The 23,742-nt window shown below is 45.0% G+C and overlaps 1 protein-coding gene across 7 annotated transcripts in view; it reads left to right on the top strand.

Annotated features, from left to right (window-relative positions):
• Positions 1-23,742, top strand: part of Fndc1 (fibronectin type III domain containing 1) — a 112,818-nt gene that overhangs the window by 14,574 nt on the left and 74,502 nt on the right. The window contains exon 1 of one of the 7 annotated variants that reach the window (XM_046449332.2): positions 12,826-14,242. The exons of 5 other annotated variants lie outside the window; for them this stretch is intronic. In XM_046449332.2, coding sequence (XP_046305288.1) covers positions 14,134-14,242 — 109 coding nt within the window. In that variant the 5' untranslated portion in view covers positions 12,826-14,133. Of the gene's footprint in view, positions 1-12,825; positions 14,243-23,742 lie in introns of those variants that run through there. One more of the 7 variants, XM_046449337.2, reaches the window with a different exon arrangement.

The following is a 23,742-nucleotide window of genomic DNA, read 5'->3' as shown; positions in this document are numbered from 1 at the left end:
CAGCTGGGTGAGAACTTTCCTTCTGGTGCCCTTCCTTCCTGTACACTGACTCTGGAGGTCCAGAAAGCATCAGGCTGAAAAAAAAATCCCTGGAGAGAGGATAGAAGGACTCTCAGCAGTCTGCACATTGCTAGGTGGGAGTCGGGAGAAAGTCTAATTTTATATTGTTTGGGATTTTTATCCTTATATAGGATCAAGCATTTTTGGCAACTGAATGGACACTGTTTGAGACTTGAAAGGACCACAGGCTTACTTATTACTTAGTTCACAGGACTTGGGACACTGCCTGTTTCTCCCTGAGGCAAAGGAAGAATTTTCCCACTGTAAATATTTTAAAAGAACAGTGGATTCTTATAAGATCTTACGAGCTTTTCCTGTTCAATGAACATCTTTAGAATTCTTGTACTTTACAAGCTCCTCTGAAGCATCCCTGACTCTCTGACTGCTCTGTTTGAGGTCTTCCCTCTTTGCATGACTGTCCTCTGTCCTTAACGGCTGCCTAGAATCCTGTGGTGTGGGTGTACAAGACTTTGCTTCTCTGTCCTGGGCATCCATGCTATTTTATTAGTCCCCCAGGTGACAGACATAAATGGGTTCTCTGGGACAGCCACAGGAGTGGCTGCTTCCCTGCTTTTGGGAGACAACTCTGTATCCTGCCCTCTTTAGAGGAGTGGGTCATGTGACTCTAGCTAAGCCAATCAAATGCTTCCTTCTGAGACAGTGCATCTGTAATGGAAATGGTTGTGGATGATGTGTTCAGAAACAGGGTGCTTTAGAGAAGTTGGCTGAATGTTTTTGCTCTACAGCTTTCCTGAGTTCTTCCCTGAGACCTTGTAATTTAGTCTTTTCTTTAATCTGTGAGTTACTCCTCATTCTTCTAACACTTTTAAAAACTTAATGAAGCCCATGTTTCTATTGTTTGCCAATGATATAAAGATACTCTCATCTAATACGTCAACAATATCTCTAGTGGCTCTCCAAACCAAGGTAGCAACTTATACTTCTACCAATTATTGGAATTGTCTGGGTTTCATTTTAAAAAATTGCTTTAAGCAGTCCCATGCACACAGAGTCTCCTTTTATGAAGTTTTCCAAACACATTACCACTTTGGTTTCCTGATAGAGCAAAGTTGTTTGTTTCTAACAAAGTGAAATGTTAGTTGCTATAGTGGGTTGACCAACAAATAACTCATTTATTATTGCCAGGATATAATTGGTTTGTACTAATTTGCCAAAGATATAATTGATGAAATGATCGAAGGTCAAATTAGTGTCATTCATAATTGGGTGATTCACAATTACGTGAGCCACAAACTTGGACATCAAGTATTCTAAAACGTAGTATTCTTCAGCAATCATCTTGGCAACTATAAACAATGACTCAATCATCAACTACCAGTAAAAAGAATGGCCAAGTACAATACGTAAATTTCCTTTAGTTAACATTGTTTGCCACTTATTTTATTCTTAATTTAAGTATATATTAGAAGTAGAAGTAGAACAATTGGGGACTTGAATTGAAGGTATAAAGATATTTAATTCTCCAACTTGGCAAGTAATATCATTAGAATGATACCCTATGTGTATAAGGGCTCCTTGTCTTGAGTGAGGAAAAACGTCCACGTGGTGTATGGAAATTGTGAATCACAAGTGACGATGTTTTCCAGTGAGCACTCAGTCACTGAGAAGTGTGTGGCCAGGCAGAGTGTGGAGACGGGATCACGCCCACAGCCAACCTCTCGACACCCCTCCGTCTCCTCACTGAATCTACTTTTGTTGAGATTTTTTAAAAGAATGGCAAGTATCCAAGGAGAGAGTTCCATCATGCTGGAATAGGGGCCCTGAAGGTGATTCAGAAGGATCACAGGGATGTGGTTCAAAATACTCGATAGCCAGTGTGATAATATAAATGAACCTACAAAACAAAATGAGATCAATAACCAACATGTGTTTTGTAGGGTCTCAGGACGATTACTTAAGTAAATAAAATTGTGTTGTTTTGTTACTAAGATACGAAAAAGACTGCCTTTCATGTGCCAAGCCGTGCAACTGACAGAGGGAGAAATTGCCAAGTGCCTGGAATAGATAAAGCCTCCCTGCCAAGGTCTTCCCACAGCGTGCAGGAGAGCTAAGAGTGAACGTCCCCAGCTGCTGGAATTGGACGGTGGTGGCTAGAGTGTGTTGCAGGTCACGTGTTGATTCTATCCACTGTCTATGAACTTTCCCTTGTGTTCGGAGTGCAAAGGGTGTGCACATGTATATATTCACATGAAGAGATGCTGAATTTTATCAAATACTTTTTCTAACCAAATTACAAGACCATATGGTTTTTCTCCTTTCTGCTATTAAATGTGGTAAATTACATTTATTCTAATGTTAAACCTCCCCTGAATTCCTGAGACAGAGCAAATTTGGACAAGATACATTTTCTTTTTTATTTAACTGATTTTATTTTTTTAAATACACAACAGCGGAATGCATTACAATTCTTATTACACATATAGAGCACAATTTTTCATATCTTTGTATATAAAGTATGTTCATGCCAGTTCATGTCTTTATACACATGTACTTTTTTTTGCATTACAATTCTTATTACACATATATACCACAATTTTTCATATCTCTGTTTATATATAAAGTATGTTGACACCCAATTGGTGTCTTCGTATACATGTACTTTGGATAATGATGTCCATTCCACCATCCATACTAGGCTATTAACAGCTGTTAATGCTGTTTAGGATTTTTGTATCGATGTTTATCAGCTATCATTTTAATTTTCCTTCATCATACCATCTTTGTTGAGTTTTGGCATCAAGAGACTATGTTAATCTGGGGCTAGGGATGTGGCTCAAGCGGTAGCGCGCTCGCCTGGCATGCGTGTGGCCCGGGTTCGATCCTCAGCACCACATACCAACGAAGATGTTGTGTCCGCCAAAAACTAAAAAATAAATATTAAAAAAAAATTCTCTCTCTCTCTCTCTTAAAAAAAAAGACTACGTTAATCTTCTAGAAGCCTGGGACTACTTGATTTTGAGTGTTTTTTAGACTTTTCCTATAAAGTTGGCTGGGCCTGCTATCCTCTTTATGGGAGATTTGAAAGTTTAACGATATAGGAGATTCAAGAGTCTCCTTTCTTCTGGGGTCAAATTTAATGAGATACAATTTTCAGAAATTCATTTATTTCATATAAGTTTTCAAATTTATTAATGCAGTATTTGATGAGGTAATTATAAATAGATAGTGAATTATGATATTCAAAATTATCTTTTTAATGTCTGCCATCTGTATAGTTGCGCCTTCTTTTTAAATTCTACTATTCTTTATTTGTACCTTCTCTCTTTGTTTTTCTTAGTAAACTTCTCTAAATATTTGACTACTAGATTCTTTTCTAAGAACCATTTGTTTTGCTTTTTACCTGTGTAATATGTTCCTTTTTATTAATGTCTATCAATATCTTTTGACACTTGTCATTATCTCCTTCCTTTCTCTTCAAATAGTTAATTCTCTGTTCTCCTAGCTTCATAACTGGATAGTTAGATAATTTTCAATCTTATATTATTAAATATTAAGTATTTAAGGTTATATATTTCCCTCTTGTATAAATCTTAAGGCTATATATTTTATACTTCTGCAACATCCTATAGGTTGTGATCTGTACCAAATCTATTATTATTCAGTTTTGAGCATTTAAAAACTCCTGTTGTAACTTTGTTAATGTTTAACTTCAAAACCACATTTAAAGTTTTGATTTTGACTTCTGACTCCATCACTCTATAGTAAGAGAACATAGTCCATATGATGCCTAAGTGTTTGAAATTTGCCTGATCCACAGCCAATTTTCCCTAAATGTTCCATGTGTGTTTAAGAATAATGTATAGTGGGGCTGGGGATGTGGCTCAAGTGGTAGCGCGCTCGCCTGGCATGCGTGCAGCCTGGGTTCGATCCTCAGCACCACATACAAACAAAGATGTTGTGTCCGCCGAAAACTAAAAAATAAATATTAAAATTCTCTCTCTCTCTCTCTTTAAAAAAAAGAATAATGAATAGTGCCTACATGAACATTAGGCCAGGCTTCATAATTGCATTGTTCAAAATTTCTGCAGCTTTTCTGCTTTATCTCGTTTATGTACGCGTAATTAAGGGAGGAATTTCTTGGTTTAGAAATTATATGCTCTATGCTTTTTAGTAGTTACTCTTAAATTTTTGCCATGCCTAACCAAAAAAATCTCAAGTTATTCCCAATTTCCTCCCTGAACAATACAAGTTAATTTGAACACTCATAAAAATACCGAATTGGATTTCATATGTGTATATGTGTGTACCTGTGTTTATGATCCAGAATTTCAGTTCTCTTCCTTTTTAGCCCATGATTTGATGCTATTTTTATTATTTTTGACAACTGGTGTTTGTTTAGCTTTACCTCCCCATTTCTCAATTTCTTTGCTCACTATTCCTGCTTGCATCCCAGACCTTTATCCTGAGGTCAGCCTTCTCTTTCTGATGTACTTTAAGTAAAAGCCTAAATGCAATGAATACTCTCAAATTTTATTTATCTGAGAATATCTTTCTTGAAAGATAATTTTGCTGAGTACACAGTTCTAGGTCTGCAGGTATTTGTTTTCTGTCCAATCTGGAGACATCATTTCTTTGTCTTAAGCCTCCTATTGTTGAGAAGTCTGAGGTTTAGGGAGGCATTCTCTCATTGCTTTCTGGCCACTTTTTTAAAAAAAAGAAGAAAAAAATGGGGTTTTTTTGGTTGTAGATGGACACAGTATCTTTATTATTTTAATGTGGTGCTGAGATTTGAACCCAGGGCCTCACATGTGCTAGGCAAGCGCTCTAACAATGAGCCACAACTCCAGCCTCTTGGGCCACTTTTAATCTTCTATTAACTTCTGTGTTCTAAACATTACCACAAGGTACTTGGATGTAGATTTTTTTGCACTTAACCTGGCTTGGTATTTGTTGAACTTCTTATATCCATGTGTTTTTTATCTTTCACCAGTTCTTTATTATTTCCTTGAACATCCTGCCATTTTTTTTTTTCCTTTTGAGGCTTAGGACATATACTAGACATTTTAATCCTGTTTTTCCTATGTTTTGACTTCTTTACATTTTCTATTTCCTTGTATGTTTGTGCTGCAATGTTGGTTATTTCTTCTGACTAGTCTTCCACTTTCTTAATTTTCTTTCCTGCCAAGTCTAACCTACTATTTAGTCATCCATTGAACTTTTATTATCCACAGTAATATTTTTAACATATAAGTTATATTGGGCTATTGTTCAAGCTATTACTTTTTTATTCTATTTTTATTTCTATGAACATATCACATTATTATTTTGTATCTTGAATCTAATAATTATAATAATGGAAGCCTGTGGGAACCTTGTCTTGTTACTGCTCTTTTCATGGTGTCTGCTTCTTAAAGGGTTTATAATCTCATAATCAATCAATCTTAAATTGTGAAAATCCTGAGGATGTTTTACTCCAGAGGTTCTGTGTTTTCTTCTCTTAGGGACAGAAAGTGACTCTGACCCAGGACATTTAGGAGTCTAGATTGACATGGTGGTCAAGGGCATTCAGATTCAGTCTCCACCTGTGGTACCCTGGAGACTAATCATGACACTCCTAAACCCTATTTCACATGTATCAAGTTCTGTTAATTCTACTTTGACAGCATCTTGCCTAAGAAAATTCATTGTTCTGCTGATGCCCTCATTCAGGCCCTTGTTCCCTCTCCCTGGAGTATTAGTATTTAGGCCTCCCAACTCTCTCTTCCTTAATTCTTTCCCCCCAATCAATTCTGCAGTTGACTGCCTGTTTTTCTGGAACACAGTTCTGATTTGCATAATGTAAAACCTGTAGGTTTGTATAGTTTGTCACCTTTCTGAAATACTCCCTCGTGCCTTGCTGATCCTTTGTGGGAATGGTGGGGGAACATTTCTGCTCATTTTGTGCCTTCAGAGCAAATTCAGGATCCCAGTCCTGCCTTTCAGTGCTTCTGTATGAGCTCTCTCCATCTTTAAAACCATCACCTGCTAATCCCTTGCATGCACCTATGGTCCATGCTCAGATTTATTTTTTCTCTTCCTTGCCTTGGTGCCTCTGATGAGAAGGTCCAGCCATCACCATTTCCCCTGGCCTTACCTTTCCTTCAAGGTCTGGCTCAGACTCTTCTAAGACACCTTTGTACTCCTCAGCCCAGCCTGCTCTCTCAGAAGGAGAGAATCAGAAGAGGTGTGGGAGTTTGCAATCAAGTCAGGAATAAACAAGTGATCTAAGCCATGTGCTGCAGAACATAGTGCTAAGGAATTAGTGGGAGGGGGGATTCTTTAAAGGTCTAGAAAGGGAAGGATTCCAGGTGGAGGGTCATGTCATAAGACTTAGATTAATATCACAAAAAGCATTTGTTGATCTAAACTGATGACTGAAAGGGAAATGCTCCCCTTGGCCTTCCAGTTACGGAAGTGTGAGACAGAGCACAGACAGCGGGGGATTGATTGGTCAGAATGTAAAGAGGGAAAGTGCATCAGTTCCAACTGTGGGATGCCGTATAGAGGGCCCAGCACATGCAATGAAGCTGCAAATGGAGGTTTTTCTGGATGGGCCACTGCATAGAATTTATGAGCAGCAATATATGTCTTATGAGCATACAAGAATACTTGCCATAAAAGCAAATCAGAAGGTTATAATCTAGTGTAAAATTATCCTCAGGGAGACAGGAGAGTGGGATACATTGGCAGAGGTATTCAGAGGCAAAGGCATAAATAAGAGGGAAAAGACCTTGTATTAGTTCATTTTTGTCACTATAATAAAATACATGAAGCTGGGGAACATTATAGACAAAAGACTTTCATTTAGCTCACAGTTTTGGAGGCTAAAAGTGCAAGATGAGGTGGCCCCGTTGGTTTGGCTTCTGGTGAGGCCCCAGCAGCTGATGCTATCAGGGCAAGAGCATAGTCCTCACATGTGTGGGAAACCAGAGCACCTTAAAAGGTGGGGCCTCATGAGAGATCATCAGGTCACTAGGGGCATGCCATTGTCCCTTTTTAACGGAACCCTGGCCCCTTCCTCTTTCTCTTCTTTGCTTCTGGCCATGGGTTGAGTGGTTTTATTCCACCTCATGCTCCTGCCGTGATGCGCTTCCTCACCACAGGCCCAAGGCAATGGCATCAACTGACCATGGACTGAATCCTTCAAAACTGTGAGCCAAAAGAAACCTTTTCTCTTCTTAAGTTGATCACTTCAGGTATTCGCTGCAGTAATGGAAAACTGGCACGAGGGAGGAAACAAACATGGTCCCCGTCCTCGTGGGCCTAGTCAAGCCAGGTTGATGAATAAGGAGGAACCTTAGAGATGAGGATAAAAATGCAGCAGGAGAAGTTGCCTGGTGGCAGAGTGGGCAGCGGGGGGCGTTTTCCCTGAGGGACTTTGCTGACAGCTGACTTTGGAGGACAAGAGGGAAGGCAGAGAGGGGCCGGGACAAGCCCTCTGAAGAGGTTGAATAAAGACCGAGATAGAAAGGGCTGGGGCGACTGGAGCAGCCAGGGCAGTGCTGGGGTCTTCTATGAAGAGCAGAGAGGGAGACCAGGAAAGGGCGCAGACTGCAGGGGACACAGACGGAGAAGGAGCGGCAGAAGAAGATGCCGCAGTCTGGCTGGGCACAAAATAACCGAACCACCACAAAAGCCTTGTAGATTCAAACAGCAACTCTTTATTCCCAAACTCTCACCGGCACTCTACACGCACGTTCTCGGAAAAATACACTCCCTCCACCGGGCTCTGCGTACCAATACTCTCAGAACCCCGCGAGAACTCAACGGGAACTCAAGGAGCGGGCGCAGGAGGCAGCAGGATCCGCCCTAAACCTGGAGCCGCCCTATTCCTTGAGCAGGGTCACCTTTCAACCCAAAATGCCATGCGTCATTCCTACTTGGCTGTGGCTCTCAGCAAGAAGAGAAGCTGGGACAGAAGATGCTTCCAGAGTGAGGAAGAGACCCATGGGGCTGAACACTGTCGAGGGCTCACAGGAGTCATGATCAGAGAAAGAAGGTCCTTCTAGGGATGGAGATAATAGGAAAAGCTCAGACTTACCTTGTCTTTCCCGGAGTGTCACGCAAATAATGACAAAGTGTAACTGGTGGGCTGTGTTTGGAAGCACACTGATTTGGATGGTTCAAGATCACAAAGGGTTTCCTCCCCCGTGCCAGGGTTTCTGCAGATTGTAAAGGAGGTGAAGAAAACAGACTTTGCTTCTTAATGTTGCCAAGTGGGTTGGTTAAATGCAAATGCAGAAAAGAGCACCTTCTCTGAATTCAGAAATGCGTGAGTAGAAATAAGAGAGACCTGGTCCTGAATGTCGCCCAGTCAACATTTTGTTCCTATAAACTCCCACCAGAGAATCATTCTTTTGACTGACTGACAGTGCAAAGAACACCACGTTTGCCCTGGCTGTGCTAATAACCTCAGTTTCTACCTCTGTGAAGTGGGCATCATAACACATCTCCTTTCTTGAAGGGGACAATACACGTGTGCTTTGTGAATCACGGAGGGCCACGTAAAAATGCAGAAAAGCACAGGAGGCCTTGCCACCACTCGTTCACACCTCAGAAGGAGATGGTTAGACTCCTGAAGGAAAGGATAGAAGGCACATGGGTAACGTGTGCCTGGTCAGTGGCATGAAGTGGGATGCCGCTGGAAGAAATGGGCCTGCGGTCACCACAGGCAAATGTGGGTCTGCTTAAACGTGGGTCTGCTTCAGCGGTTCTCTAATGCTAGTCCTGCTGGGGCACTAGGGTCTCACTGTGGCTAGACAAGGGACAGCTCACTGGGCTGCTAAAGGCTAAGTCCAGGTCACTGCTAGTTGGTCCAGATGCCATTTCATAGGTGACCGTAGGTCTGTGCCCCATCGTGGACCAGATCCACAGTTGGGGCTTATCACAGGCCTACTCAGAGTGACTGCCTGTCCAGCCTCATGTCTGAGGTGTGGCCGGCGTGCAGGATGTGCTGTGGACACAGCTGTGGGCTCCTGGTGGGCAGCTCTGCAGTGTGGCCTGCCTGGCAGTGGTATCCTGCCCTCCGCAAAGGGCTGGGAGTCAGGGAAACGCGGCCTGGGAAGGCAGCCAGACATGTGTTTTCCTAGCACAGTGCCTCGGCCAACTTCGAAAACTGCCAACTGCAACTTGAGGACTGTACATTTTGAGCTCTTGTTCCACCCACATTTACCAATGCCTCCTCCCCAAAGGAGTCCTTTTTTATTCCTTAGGATTAGAGTGAATGCATCCCCGTGTCCACCTACAGAAAGTACATGTAGGGTTAAGAACCTCCCTGGGGGAAATGTAAAGCCGAAGAGACAAGAGACGGGCAAGGTTTATAAGATTCCTTTAAGCTTCCCAGACTATTACAGCACTTGTCACACTGGACTCCATTTTTTGTGGGTGGGTGGGTGGTGTTTGTTGGTTGATCTATTACATTTGATCTTGAGCTCTTTGGGGCAAAGTCTGTCTGTGTCTTAATCACATTTGTATGCTCGGATTCTAGCACAGAACCTGGAACAAAAATAGGTGTTCAGCAGAGGTTGTAAAGAGGAGTCGACCAATGAAGGCCTTCTCTTGCTCTCGCCCACGCCCCGTCTCCATTGCCAAGTGGAGTTGCCAGGATCCAACATCAGCTTCCTTTGGGGTGCGCTTGCTTTGTGGACCTGGGCCATCGGCCAGAAATGCAGAACACAACTCTGTGGGCTTTCCTGTCACAGCAATGCAGGTGTTCCCAGTGAGAACCCCCAGGAATGCCCATGCTAGGCTGGGAAGCCGCCATCTTAATTCTTTGTGTTTCACTAATTCCCAGTGTATTTGTACAAAAGAAGATAATTGCCTTGGCCCCACCTGGCAGTGGCAGTAAGTCTGAATGTCCGTGGAAGGAAGTGTGTTGTAGAAATCGTGAAGCCCCAGGAGGGTTTTTAAAAAATTGTTTTGAAGAAACACCATTTCTTTTTTGTAACTCCAAACCTTTAGAAGATGAATGACATAATTGAGGCCTGTGTCACATGTGCTAAGAAGGACTGATGGATGGGTAACCATTCGAATGATAAGGAAATGTTTCTGATAGATCCATATGGGACATAGGGCATGTAAAACAGATTTTCTTTGCACTCTCTGCTTTGATCCTGATGCTTTTATTGAAAATCTGTTAGAAAGGGGACATTCTGAGGTGTCATATCAGATTGGAGAGAGGCCTGGAGTTGGAGTTGTAAGGCTTGGGCTGGGATTGTCATGATCACTGGGTAGAGAATGTGTCCCAAGCCTTGGAGCCTTGGTTTGCTCTCTGTAAAAGCAGAGGAATGTCTCAAAGGTTGTTGTGAGAGCAGAATAAATAAGGCTCAGGAAAGGTTCCCTAAAGCATTCATTATTTTATTTTATTGCCAATCAGAAGCCATTTATATCTTCTTTCTCCATGTCAAGGTGAAATTGAGATGGTGCCGACTACTTGCCTACTTTTCTTTTCTTTCCCTTTGTGAGTCCTAGAGGCTGATGTGTTCCCCCCTGGTCTGTCATGCCTGAAGTCTTGTCCTCCCCCAGCACCCCAAGAGCTGTAGGTGCACCCTCGTTCGCTCTGATTCCATGCAGGGTCTTTGAACACTTGTGTGTGCCTCGCTATTGTGTAATGGGTGGGTGCAATGTCCTGCTGCTGTCACTATAGATAGATGGATTCAAATGTTGTGCTTACAAAGGAATTAGAGTCGTGCAAGCCAAATCCAAGCCTGAACAAGATTTGATGTTGGATGAATGGTACAGGACGTGCGCTTTCAAAATTTGGCTTGAGTTTGTACAGAATGGTCATTTGAACTTTGTTTCCATGTATCCATGTGGAACATGAGAACAGCATTTTAATCTACCCTACCACATAGGAATGCCATGACAATGTGTATGGAGAGTGCTGAACTCTTTTGAAGCATGGTTATTTAAAAAATAACTAGAACCAGAGATACTGTGTGTAGATGCAGCCTGATTCACTGAGCTAGCAATGAACCACAGAATCAAGTTAGAGGCAGATTAGCAAAAGGTCACATTTTGGGTTGGGGTTGTGACTCAGCAGTAGAGCCCTCGCCTAGCACGGGCCAGGCGCTGGGTTCGATCCTCAGCACCAAATAAAAATAAAGAAATAAGATAAAGCTATTGTGTCCAAATACAACTAAAAAAATTTTAAAAGGCCACATTTTAATAGTGAATGAGCTGTCTAGTCCCACAGTTATCACCATTCTGTTTTGTTATGATAAACGAAGTAGAAGCATCAACCAGGAGATTAAAAAATCATCTGGAAAAAATAGTAAAATGTTTCAGGACAATAGTAGCAACAAAACACATTCAAAATTAGCTAGATGGAAAAAATCTTCAAGGTGCATATATTTTTGAGATGAGCAGCTTGGGAACAGATGACTATGACTCCTAGGTCAGTTTATTTTTTTACTTATTTTTGAAGTCTTTAAAATCTAAAAGTAGTGCTACCTTAAGTCTCTAAAATATTTTTAAATCAAACATGGACTTTCAAATTTGTAATCAAATCAGAATCGGGGCTTGTAAATGTTAGTAGTTTCGTTCAACACCTCAGTCTACAGGGTTGATTTTTCTGATCTATTTATCAACATACTAAGATTGGAAGTAATTTTGCATTGTGCTTCACTCTGAAATGTGCACCTAAGAAAGTTGCTGTATTAAGCAACATTCTGGGGAGGGAGATAAATACACATGTACCTCACACAGAAAGAAGGAAGCATACTCATTGATGAGCTTCTATAGATTATGCAATGGAAAAGTTTTATAAAATCTAAATCAAAGCGAGGAATCTTGAGATTACAGAAGTCTCTAATGGAGAGTTAACAACCAGGGTAAGAACAGTGTGCCTCTGTATACTTGCCAATTCCCTTTCTGCCCTCATCCAATTAATCAGAAAATCATCCCAGTGTTGAAGATGTCCCGGGAATCTCGGGAATTCTTTTGCCCCCACTGCTTCCTCTGGTCTGGGCATCACCTGGTCTTAACAGGACTACAGGAGCCTGCTTACTGGTCTCCACTCTGATCAAAGTTCTGGAGCCCAGACTATTTCTCCCTGTTTGGTGACTCTCCATGGGAGGCCTCATTCTCTTGGGCTGGTGTCGCCTGGAAGCTGGAGCCAGGGCCACAGGTTTGGCTTGGCTACTGTATTAGTCTCCTGTGGCTGCTGGTACAAGGCACCACAAAACTGGGTGGCTTAAGCAAGAAAAATGTCTCCTCTCACATTTCTGGAGGCTGGAAGTCAGAGATGAGTTTTCTGGACTGAAGTGAAGATGCTGCAGAGTGTGTCCCTCATAGGCTCCAGAGAATGGTTCTTTGCCTCCTCCAGCTTTGGGGATCTGTAGGCATTCCTTGTCTGCCTCAGTGGCCACACCTCCCTCCCTCCTCCTTGTAAGTACACACGTGATTGCCCTCCGTGTCCACCAGATGATCCAGGACAATCTCTTCCACAAAGGCTTAATTTAATCACCATCTTTCCCTCTTGTTAGGCAACACATGCAGGTTCCAGGGAAGAGGACATGGGTACCTTTGGGGGCGCATGTTTTAGCCACTGGTGGCTGCTGCTTTTCAACATCTGTAAAGACTGGGGAGATACTTCTGCCAGCTCCAGTTAGAAAAGTCCTGCTTGGATTGTGCTTGGACCACTTAACACCCCTTGGCCAGTATGGGAAGAAGACAGTTGAGGAGGAGTGTCACTTGGTCCCAGTAGGGTAGGGGTTGCTATTCCGCAGAGAAGGGCAGGGTGGGGAGGCTGCTGCATAGACAAAAGCCATAGCTCCATTAAACTGCAGCAGGGAAATATTACAACACTAGGGGGTAAAGAAGAAAATGTGTATTTATACATTAAAACGTCTGCAAACTGCCTGGGAACCCACAGAGCTTGCAAGATGAGTGAAGAAAGAACAAAGAAGAGGAAAGATGGGAGTTTCATGCCTGTCCCAGGTGCTCCAATTAGGCCATTAGGCAGGAGGTACCAGCCAGGTCTCATGAAAGTTTTTGTTGTTTCCTTTCAGAAAAGGGATTCTGGGTTTCTCTTTTTCATCAGTCAACGATTCACTTAGCAAACTTTTTCCTCTCTGCAGAATGATAAAAATCTGGTCAAGTTTTGGGTTGTCACCATGGAGAGTTGATCCACATTGCTCTGGGAGTTTCAGCCAGGTCAGGTCGGCTAGCAAACTGGTCTGTGGACAGCAGCTCGTGGCGCGCGGGAACACTTTCCTGCCGCAGGAATCGTTGTCGCCTCCAGGGGCGCTGCCAGCCCTTCCAGGCACAGAGCTGACCCAAACCAGGTTGGAGCTCAGGATAAAAGAGGCCCGAGAATAGTGTTAAAATTGCAGAAACGAGAGGAAGCAGGGCCGGTTAAGTCCTTGGCCTGGATCAAAAGGCATACTAGCCGATTGCTTCCTTTTCAAGGAGCGTCATGCGCTCCCCAGAAAATGACAGCCAGGAGCAACAGTGTAAGGACTTCAGAAAGCTCCTGTCGCGCGCGCTGGCTGAGTGGGAAGAGCGCGGGGAACCACAGCTGCAACGACGGTCACGTGCTGATAGAGGTGAAGGGTTCTGGCCCCGCTTCCCAACTTTGAAACTAGAGGTGTTTATTTAAGGGGGCAAAGTGCATTCCTAGACTTGGCAGCGACTGGATACGCTGGGCTACTTCCCAAACCAGCAAGTGAGAGTCAGACAAAGGGCAGAAACTTCTCTGGCCACTTTGCCCGACACAGCGACCACCGACTTTTCAGAACAGCCAAATAGCTTTCGGGACGCGCGGGGCCCCTCAGGCGCCCGCCCCGCCCGCCTGGGTCTGGCCCCCGCCGCCCCGCACGCCTGCAGGGGGCGCCCGAGCGTGGCTAAAAGGCGCGGCCAACGGCGGGCGGCCTCAGTGGCGAAGCCAGGCAGCCTGTGCGCGGCCAGGAGCGATCGCCGCGGGGCTGGAGCGCGGCGGGCACAGCGGCAGAGCGCACAGACCAGACGTACTGCGGAGGGGACCCGACAGCGGTGCTTCCATATTCCGCTGACTTGGGCCATTGCCCCTCGGCCAGCCGCCCGCGACCCCCGCCGGCGCACCCCACGCTCTCGATGGCCCTCGAGTGCGGGGCTGCCCCGCGCGCGCCGCGCCCGCTGTCCTGGGCGGCGCTGCTGCTCCTGGCCGCGCTGCTCCCCGTAGGCTCCTCGGAGGCGGCCCCAGGTACGCGCAGCGCCCGGGCCCGGCCCCCAGGCTCTTGGCACCCTGCTTGCAGCGTCTCTGCCCACCCCACTTGTCGCTCTGGGGACCCCTGCACCGCTTTGTGCTGGCTGTGTGTTTTGTCACTAACCTGTGCGTCCTTATCGCTCGGGTCGGGGAGCGCTGAGTTCAGGCACTAAGCGCTCTGCGCGCGAGGGAGCCACGGAACACCATCCGCACCAGGGGACTGCTTTTAACCCAATCGTCCAAAGCCTGGGGGTCGGGAGACTAGAGCCGTCTAAGTGCTCGGGGGAAATTCAGGCAAAGGACAAACCAAGGAAGTGGGGTGGGGCTCTGGGTGTCCTGTCTTTCTTTGCCCAGAATTTTCCTGGGGCGGTAGGTGGGCATTCTTTCCTGGAGCTCACCTGTCTTCAGGCAGGATGGCAGTCAGAGGGGGCCTCTCCAGAGAACAGAGGCAGGACTGTCCTCTGTGGGCAAGGGGAAGGAAGGCTAGCTGCCTCTGCGTTCCTTGGACCAGCCTCGCTCTTACCCAAGCCAAGCTGTGGGCAGCTGCAGTCCCGCGGGCCCCCGTCCAGGGTGGGAACTTAGGAGCTGGGAGAAGACTTTGTCTTGAGAGGAGGGAGAGGGAAGTGGGAAAGTCGCTTCCAGGAAACCTCACCCTTCCCCAAGCCAGAACCAGGACGCAAGCTTTCTTTGGGAGCAATGCACCTCAGAAGATGCCGTCGCGTTCTTGCACCCAGAGAGACAAGTCTGTGGTGGTTTTTCATTCCTAGCCTTTGGTGGTCCTGGTTTCTGCCTCCTGTGCATGCATTTTCACACTTGAAATGTGTGGCTTTTATATGTCATCAGTTTGTAGAAATCCAAGAAGACAATTTTGTTGATATTGCTCACTGCCAGCTGGATCACAAAAATTCAAATGCTATTCCAATGAGGGCTACTTGCTTTCGGATGCTATTTGGTGTCTGCATGGCTTTCTCACTACAAAGATAAAGGAAGAAAAGTTGGGGTACATAGCTTTGTGACTTTTTGGTAGGAAAAAGTGCACGTTGCTTGGCTCAAGTTTATGATGCCACATGCCACTTTTTCATAAAAGGTTGCATCAGCTGTAGGGTCCTTTTTCTCGATAGTGATCTCTAGGAACACATTCACTGCATATTTTGTGCAGTACTTGACAGAATAAGACTGTTTTAGTTTTCCAGCTTCCCCACCTACAGCCCGCGGCTTTTGTTTTTCCAAGTTAAAACTTTCTGAGTGTTGAAAGAGTTTTTGTTTCAGAAAATGGAATCAGTGCTGAAGAAGCTATGTGGAGAGTGCAGCTTTATTCTGTTTATATTCTGCTGCCACCTCCCCCGTGGATTACATTTGAGTGTGTCTGAAGTCGGGGTTGTTTGTGAGAGCTCCCGGATCCCGCCGAGTGGTGCGCGGTTCCTTCTTTTGCCTTTTTCTGCTCTGTAAATCACTGAGCTGTGGAATGTTGGAGTTGGAAGGCTTGCTGGCACTTCGCTCCACTGTGTTGACGTGGGATGTTCAGCAAAGTGATGACCAGACTAGAAATGGACAAAAGAGGGCAAGCACACTTCAAAATAAATATTGACCACATTTAAATCAAATCACAGAAGGACAGAAGCAGAGCAACCTCCAGATAGCCCCCCTGCTGGGGGAGGAACTGGGGGGCATGCGATTTATTCATGGGCCCCTTGGGAAGGCTTGCTGACTGTCTTGCCGTATGCAGCTGTAGTCACTGCTCTGGACTTGCTTTCCAGACCCTTAGCAAGGCTGTGGACACACAGTTCCCTTGCTCTCGTGAAATTAATGCATGCCCCCAGCAAGCGGCTATGTCAGTCCTTCCCCTCTGCCTTTGGGGCCAGATTCTCTGTAAGGAAATTACTCAGGGCCACAGTGATGGTGGAAGACCATTATAGCTCCAGGGGGACTTTCCCTACAGCAGAAGTGATTTTAGGACACACTAAAGATCTTAAAATACCTTGCAATTTGGAGTCAATTAAAAAGCAAAATAAAATAGACAAGCAACACCCACCCCAACCCCCATCCATTCCTACAATAGGCTACTATGGAAACAATAAAATTATGATGGTGCTTGCCATCTGATATATTTTCTGAACACATGGATACATGTACACATTTATAGTGAATATCTTGTGGTGATTAGGGGTGATTTTTTTTCTTCTTTATAACTTAAAGACCCTGTCAGAGAATCCTCAAGCGCACATTATTTAAAAAAAAATTAATAATAGGATGCCATCTGCCTCTTTCCCCTTGTTGACATTTGCACTGCAGGGACAAGAGGTTGGAGGTGAAACTGCTGGTGCTGACCATGAGTCAGGGCGGGGACACTATAATACACTAATAGTTACTGAAGTTTTCAGGCCTTTGCAGTTCAAAAAAGTTATGACAGTTTCAATGAAGAATGTCTTTGGTGCACAGTAAAATTAATAATTTCACTAAGTCTCTACCCTTGAACACATGTCAATAGTGACACAAATTAATTGTGAATTTTAAATATTGTGTTATCAAACATGTTAACATTTGGAAGATCTATATAACCAATTGTACCAATAAATCCAAATGGCCAATATATCAAGATATAGTGGTACAAAATGTTACATAGATAGAAAAAAGTGCAAGATAACCCAACAAATTTTTTCTTTCTTTTCATTTTTTATTTTATTTTATTTTTTGGTGCTGGAGGTTGAACCCACGGGCTTGTGTTTGGTGGGAAATCAATAATTTGCCACTGAGCCTACATACCTACATCCTCAGCCCTTGCTCAGTGGACTTTTCCCTTCCTAGACAGGTTCTCACCATATTGTCCAGGGTGGTTTCAGAGTTTGGATCCTCCTGCCTCAGCCTCCCATCCCAGCGATGACAGGTGTCCACCAGGGTGGCTGGGCCCTAAAGGAATTTTAAAGTGAAAATTCTTTACTTTGTTTCAGATTCTAGGGCACAATGAACCTTTAAGAACTTCTCCTTGGGCTGTGGTTATAGCTCAGTGTTAGAGAACTTGCTAAGCATGTGTGAGGCCCTGGGTTCAATCCCAGCACTGGAAAAACAAAACAAAGCAAAATGAAACAAAACCTCCTCCAAACAAAAATAAAACAAAAAGCCCAAGAAATTCTCCTTGATGAGTTTTAGTCTAGTATAAAAGATTTTCCAAAATTATCTCAAAAGGCTATTATAATACAATACTTTTCCAACTAAATGTCTGTGAGAGGCCAGATTTTCTTCAACCAGAAAAGCATCCTGCAATTGATTAAATACATGAGCAGATCAGAGACCCAGCCATCTTCTGTTAAAGGGATTTACCAAAACATAAAAACAACAACACTTTTCTTCTCAGGATTTCTTTCTGTTTTTTGGAAAGTGTAGTTATTTTTCATGAAAATATATTTTCATGCCAATATGCAAGGATTTATTATTGTTATTTAAAAACCAATGAACAGATACATATTTTATTTTTTATTTTTGTGTTGTCCTGGGATTTGAACCCAGGGCCTCCTGTGTGTTAGACAAGGATGCTATCACTGAGCCACATCCCCAGCCCAACATGTATTTTAAACTTTTTTAAAGTTTGATTTTTAGGATAGATAAGATAGACTGGTAGATAAAGATAGATAAAAACTCATATCCAAATTATGGGATTTTCATAAACTTAAGAGTGGAAAGGACTCTAGAGGCCAAAAATTTTGAGCCACTGTTATACAATTCACCTTTAAGAAACTTTTAAGCCACTGGTAGAGGGAAGTAGCTTAAAAATAAAGATGCATGGATTTGAGTCTAAGCACTGTCACTGATCCACTGGTGGCCTTGGTCCGCCATAGACCCAGGATAGACCCAGGGAATGGAGATTCCTTTTGCCTTTAGAAGTCCTTAGAAGCTGTCCTGTGGCCAACCTGCCTGCAGCTCTCCAGGCTTCCCCTCCACACTTGTCCTCTTTGCAAGGAAGTAGTGAATGCATTCATTTTCCTTTTGTCCTGTGCATTGGAGCCAAGCAGACAGAAGGCCTGTTCTCATCCACCGAGCACAGAATTCATTACTGTGAAATTAGAGGTTGTAATAAAATTGCAGAGTGTCAATCCATGTCCCTGGAGATTCATCACCAGACGATTCCAGAACATCTTCATTATGACCTACCAAGATTATTCATCTCCATACTTCAGTCACAAAGCCCTTTTCCCTGAAAAGAGGAGGGGAAGGGGTGAGAGTGGTGGAGTGAATGGTCTCCTATTGCTGTGTAACAGATGATCCCAGGCTTAGTGGCTTAAAATAACAGATTTTTTTTTAATCTTATAGTTTTAGGGGTCAGAATTCCAAAAGGCATCTCTCTGGGCTAAAATAAAGGACTCTAAAATCAGGTTGCTCTGGGGGACCATTGGGGAGCAGTCTGTTTCCCTGCCCTTTCTAGTATCTAGATGTGTCCACATTCCTTGGCGCTGGGGACTAGGAGGAAGCCAACCTTGGGGACATTACTCTTCCACCTCAAAGGGAGAGGGGCATGGGAGCCTAGAAGCAAGTGGTCCAGGAGTGACCCCATTGTCCTTGGCTGATTAAGAAATAGAGCTCTTTTAATAGTTCCTATGGAACTTAGGGATGCCTTAGGTTATAATTAAACCTCTTATCAGAAATTTTTATTTCAGTTAAAAAATGCAGAGCTGAGTTTTTAAGGCATAAAATTAAAAGAGAGAAAAGAATAGTTCATGTCTGTGTTTACTGTGAATGCATGAATGTCGTGTTAGGATGCACACTAAGGAATACCGCTGGGCTTTTGGGGAGGATGGGGAAGAATGGGGTAGCTGGGGTGCGGTGGTGGCTGTTATTTCTTCCACATCTTTTACCAGCGTTAGCAGACATACACGGGAGCATTTGGAACCAGGGAGGCTTTGGTTATGCATGTGATCAAGCTTCTTTTTTCCTTCCTCCTAAAAGCTGTCCTTGTATTTGGGACTTGGCATGGTCCTGCCTGGGCCTGGCGGACGGCGGCCCTTAGAGGGCGCTCCCGGTCTTCCGGAGGCGTTTCCACCTCCCGCGGGCGCCTCCAGTCTTCCTGCTGGAAAGCCTTACTTAGAGGTGTGTGTGGCTGTAGAGAGAAGATGACAAACATCTGGTTATCACCTTTGCTCTTTTCTTAGCACCTGCCCCTTTTGCAATTTTGATACTCATTGGAGCTTCCTTCAGATATTAACTTGGAAAGGACAAATCACTCTCAGTCAGTATAACTGTCTATCAGCAGTTTTCAACTAACCACTAATAAGAAAGGAATTTGAAGTCTCCAGGGTCAGCAGCCGGCAAGCTGTTGGGGTACCGCTGGTGCCTCTGCGGGCACAGGCCAAAGCTGCAGCAGCTGGGAGATGGGGCAAGAATAAGGGATGTGGGAAGGGCAGGGCTGGGGAACTCCCTCTCGGCCCAGATAAGCGCTTTCCCTGCTCTCTCCCTTCCACCCTCAAAGCTTATTTTTGCACCAAAAGAGAATAATGCAAACTATTCTACTTTTTCTAATTAGAGTATACAATGCAATGTACTATAGACAGCTACGCTTATAAATGTAGCAGAATACCCTGAGCACTGTTAATGTTGATTAGGAAGGAGAAAATACTCACATTTTCCTACTGAGGTCTCTCTCCTATTTGTGGTGCAAATGTTTCCATTACTGCATCATCATAACTGATCAAGTACGATCTACAAAACTCTGTTTTCATCTTTATAAGGAGTTCCTAGGTGTGCATTTATATTTCCTTTTAATAATAACTGGTGATTGAAGTGCTTTGAGTGTACCTTTCCAGGCATGTTAATTTATTCAATTTTCACAGCCACCTTGTGAACTTGGTGACATTCTCTTTTTCTCCCACGGGAACTGAGTTCAGAGTAGTGAACTGGTTTCCTGAAACTCATCATTTAGTTTGTGCTCGACCTGGGCTTTGGAACGTGATCTTCTGAACCCAAGTCCTGCAGTCTTCCTGCTGACTGTGTTTCTGCCTGTTTCCCTTGCTTCCTACTGTAGCCCGGGCACAGCCCCTATGTTGCTGATCTGCTGAAAGCACCCTTCTCTGTCTGCTGTCCTCACATTCTGCCACACACAGAAGTGTGTTGAACGGTGTAGGGTTTACCTGAAGATGAAGTGGCAGAGAACCTGTCCCTGCTACAAAACAGATTTGGGGTGTGGCTATGAACCAGGTCCTCCTTGTGGGGAGCCTGATTTGCATGGAGATTCTGTTGAAACTGTCCCTGTCAGCTCCTTAAGGCCAGCATACTGTGCCTAAGCCATTGCGTAATTTCTTTGTGGTTTAACACAGTGGCTGTCTGTGAATGCTCCACCCTTAGGAGGGAGACCACAGCTGGGAACCTGTCAGGACTGTATTGAAATGAAGTGGTTCCTTGAAGTCACATTTTGTGCTAAGACATTCAAATTTGTTTCCTGGGCAGCACTGGAGTCAAGGATCAATGAAATGTTAGTTGCTGACCTATAAGGTCGACAGGTCCCTCCCTCTGAGTGGTGGTGAGGCTAAGATGAATGATATTATGTTTTGAAGTTGTAAGAAGAATGTGTCCTTTGAATGCTAGGATTTGATTTTTAGGGGAAGTTTTCTGGTGTTGTACCCCTTTATCCAGTTTTTTAGGACTGATTTGTGCCTTGTGACTTTGGCAGGTCATAAGTCTTCAGGCCTCAGTTTTCTCATCTGTGAAATGAAAGGAGTGACCTAGATATTACTAAGGGCCCTCTAATTCTGAGGGAGTCTCCATTGGGAGGACATGCGTTCTGTCAATTGGCCAGTGTCGATACACCTCCGACAAAGGGCTACAAAGTCAAAAGACACAGCACGCAGATGGGGCAGAGGGTGGGTGGAGCCCAGGAGAGGGGATGCCATTAGAACAGATGGACTTGAATCAACTGGAAGGTCAGGACACTGTGCTGAGCTGGGTCTTGGAGAGGGCACGGGCATTAGTTAGAGAAGGAAGGCAGGAAGGACAAGTCTGGACACATAAAGACGTGCGTGGGGTACTGTGAGCGTTTAGCATGGCTCTTGCAGGGTGGTGTGGGATCAGGTGACAGTCAGGGTAAGGGGGTGGACAGCAACCACCTCAGGAAGGTCCTGGAGTTTGACCTTAATCCAATAGTGGTCACTGAAGGAGGGTCTGCAGTACTGCATGTCCCTGGTTCAGTGGGGTGGTGCGGGCAGCCACGGGGAGGAGGGCTGGGCACTGCTGAAGGGGCCACTGTGCCCGTGTTCACTGTGTCTCGGGCTTCTTTTACATTTTCTTACTTATTTTGGGTTTGGGGTCTTCTTCCTTTCAATCTAGATCAGAGGTCAGCTCCTACTGTCTATGCCTTCAGTCCAACCTCATTTGAAGAATCTTCTTTGTGCAGTGTTTTCTGAAATGGCTCACATATTCTAGAAGGACCCCACACTGGAAAGGGTCCAGGCATCACATTTGGGCATCTGGTGGGTGAATAGTTAAGACAAGTTCCTGGGACATAGAGTACATTGGCCTCAGGGCTGGGGCTGTGGGCAGAATTCAGTGCGGTTTCCAAGGGAAGACCCTGTGCGAGTCACTCAGGAGTTGGACCAAAGAGGAAACCGACGGTTATAATCTCTTCAGTCTGAGCATGGGCCCCTGACCAAGTGTGGCTCTGGGTCCCTCATGTGCTGAGCCTGAGGCTGGAGCTCCTCAGTGTTGGGATAAACACCTGAGAAGGTTGTGCAGTGACAGCTCCAGATCTACGATGACACCATGTTTGTCTGGAGATGATGTCTCACAGACAGTCCCTGGCTGAAATTCACAGACTGGCCAGGGGCAGCAGATGTGGATGGGGGCCAGCTGTCAGGTGTGGTGTCCCTGATGCTGGGGAAAGCCCCCCAGCCGGGCAGGGGCAGGCAGCCGCTCACTGTGAGCTGCACTCGGAGGAACCTGGTGGGGCTGCTTTTGACAAAAGCTGTGTGACATTTGCCCTCCCTGGGACAGATGGGTTCTTGGGGCAATGATGGGCACAGCTGCTGTGGCCGCAGACTCTCAGGGAAGCCACCTCCTTGGAATATTTTATAAAATCAAATCGCCTGTAGAGAAGGAGATTTGGGCATGCTTGGGCATGTGCTGGTGAGGACACATTGCACTCAGGGGACAGCAGCGTGGGGTGACTTTCTCTGGGAAGGCAGGTGGCTGCGTTATTGTCAAAGCAGCTTTGTTCTGCCGATGTGAGGCGCCCGTTCCCTGCAGGCTGAGGTCAGGGCTCTGGGCTTCGCTGTAGGTTTTGAAGTCTGTTTTTAAAAAACCTGTGTTTGAGAGTAGTTGTGGCATCCTGTGCAGCTGAGGAAGCATGCCAAGGTCCCTAGGACCCTGCACCCAGTTCCCCCAAAGGCACCGTCTGGCCTCGGTGTAGGACAATATCCCAGGCTGTCTCAGTCAGCTATTTTGCTGCTGTGATTATAGGATCCAACCAGCACAATTGTGGAGGAGGAAGAGTTTATTTGAGGGCTCACGATTTCGGAGGTCTCAGTCCATGGAAGGCCGGCTCCATTCCACAGGGCTCAAGGTGAGACTTAACATCATGGCAGGAGAGTGTGGCAGAGGGAAGCAGCTCACATGGTGATCTGGAAGCAGAGAGAGAGATTCCACTCTCCAGATACAGATATATACCCAAAGCCATGCCCCAATTCCCACCTCCTCCAGCCACACCCCACCACATCAGTTACCCTGAGTTAATCCCTATCCAGGGAGTAATTCACTGATTTTTTATGTTAAGACTCTAACAACCCAATGGTCTCTCTGAACCTTCCTGCGCTGGCTCACGTGTGAACTTTTGGGGGACACCTCACAGCCAAACCATGATACAAGCCAAGCTGGTGTTGGTTCCATCCTCTGGCCTTCCCCAGTTCTCCACGCTCTCATTTCTTCACAGGTGTGTGTGTGTGTGTGTGTGTGTGAGAGAGAGAGAGAGAGAGAGAGAGAGAGAGAGAGTGACTCGATCCCACGTGGAGGTTGTGTGACCACCACCACAGCCAGGACCAGGAGAGTTCCAGCAGAGGGACTCTTCCTGTTGCCCCTCCATAGCCACGTTCTCCTCCCTTCCTCCACCCCAGCCCTGGGCCACCACTGATCTGTTCTCTCACTTTGTGATTTTATTATTTCAAGAGAGTCATATAAGTGAAATTATAGGGTTTATAACTCTTTGAAATTGGAAAAAGCCTATTTCAAAAATATATATTTATTTTGCCTATTCTTGCAATTCCTATGGATAGCTTGCAAATGTCTGTATGTGAACCCAGATAACCACCATATGTAATTTGCCATCACGGGGAAATGCCATTTCCATCCCACCGAGTCACCTGACCTGATTACTGTAATAATCTCCCCCCGAATCCCCTCCTTCTTCCCTCTGTCTCTACACTCTGGTGTCAGAACAGCAACCACAGTGATTCTCATGAGGCAGAATCAGGGCCTTTGCACCTGCTGTGTTCTTTGCTTGAACAACTTGCCATCAGCACCCATGG

This window comes from Marmota monax, unplaced genomic scaffold (assembly GCF_021218885.2).
Source record: "Marmota monax isolate L192 unplaced genomic scaffold, Marmota_monax_Labrador192_F-V1.1 WCK01_AAM20220418_F8-fsc00083, whole genome shotgun sequence".
Taxonomy (NCBI): Eukaryota; Metazoa; Chordata; class Mammalia; order Rodentia; family Sciuridae; genus Marmota; species Marmota monax.
Note: the sequence above shows the minus strand (reverse complement) of the source record. Positions and strands in the feature narration are given on the sequence as shown.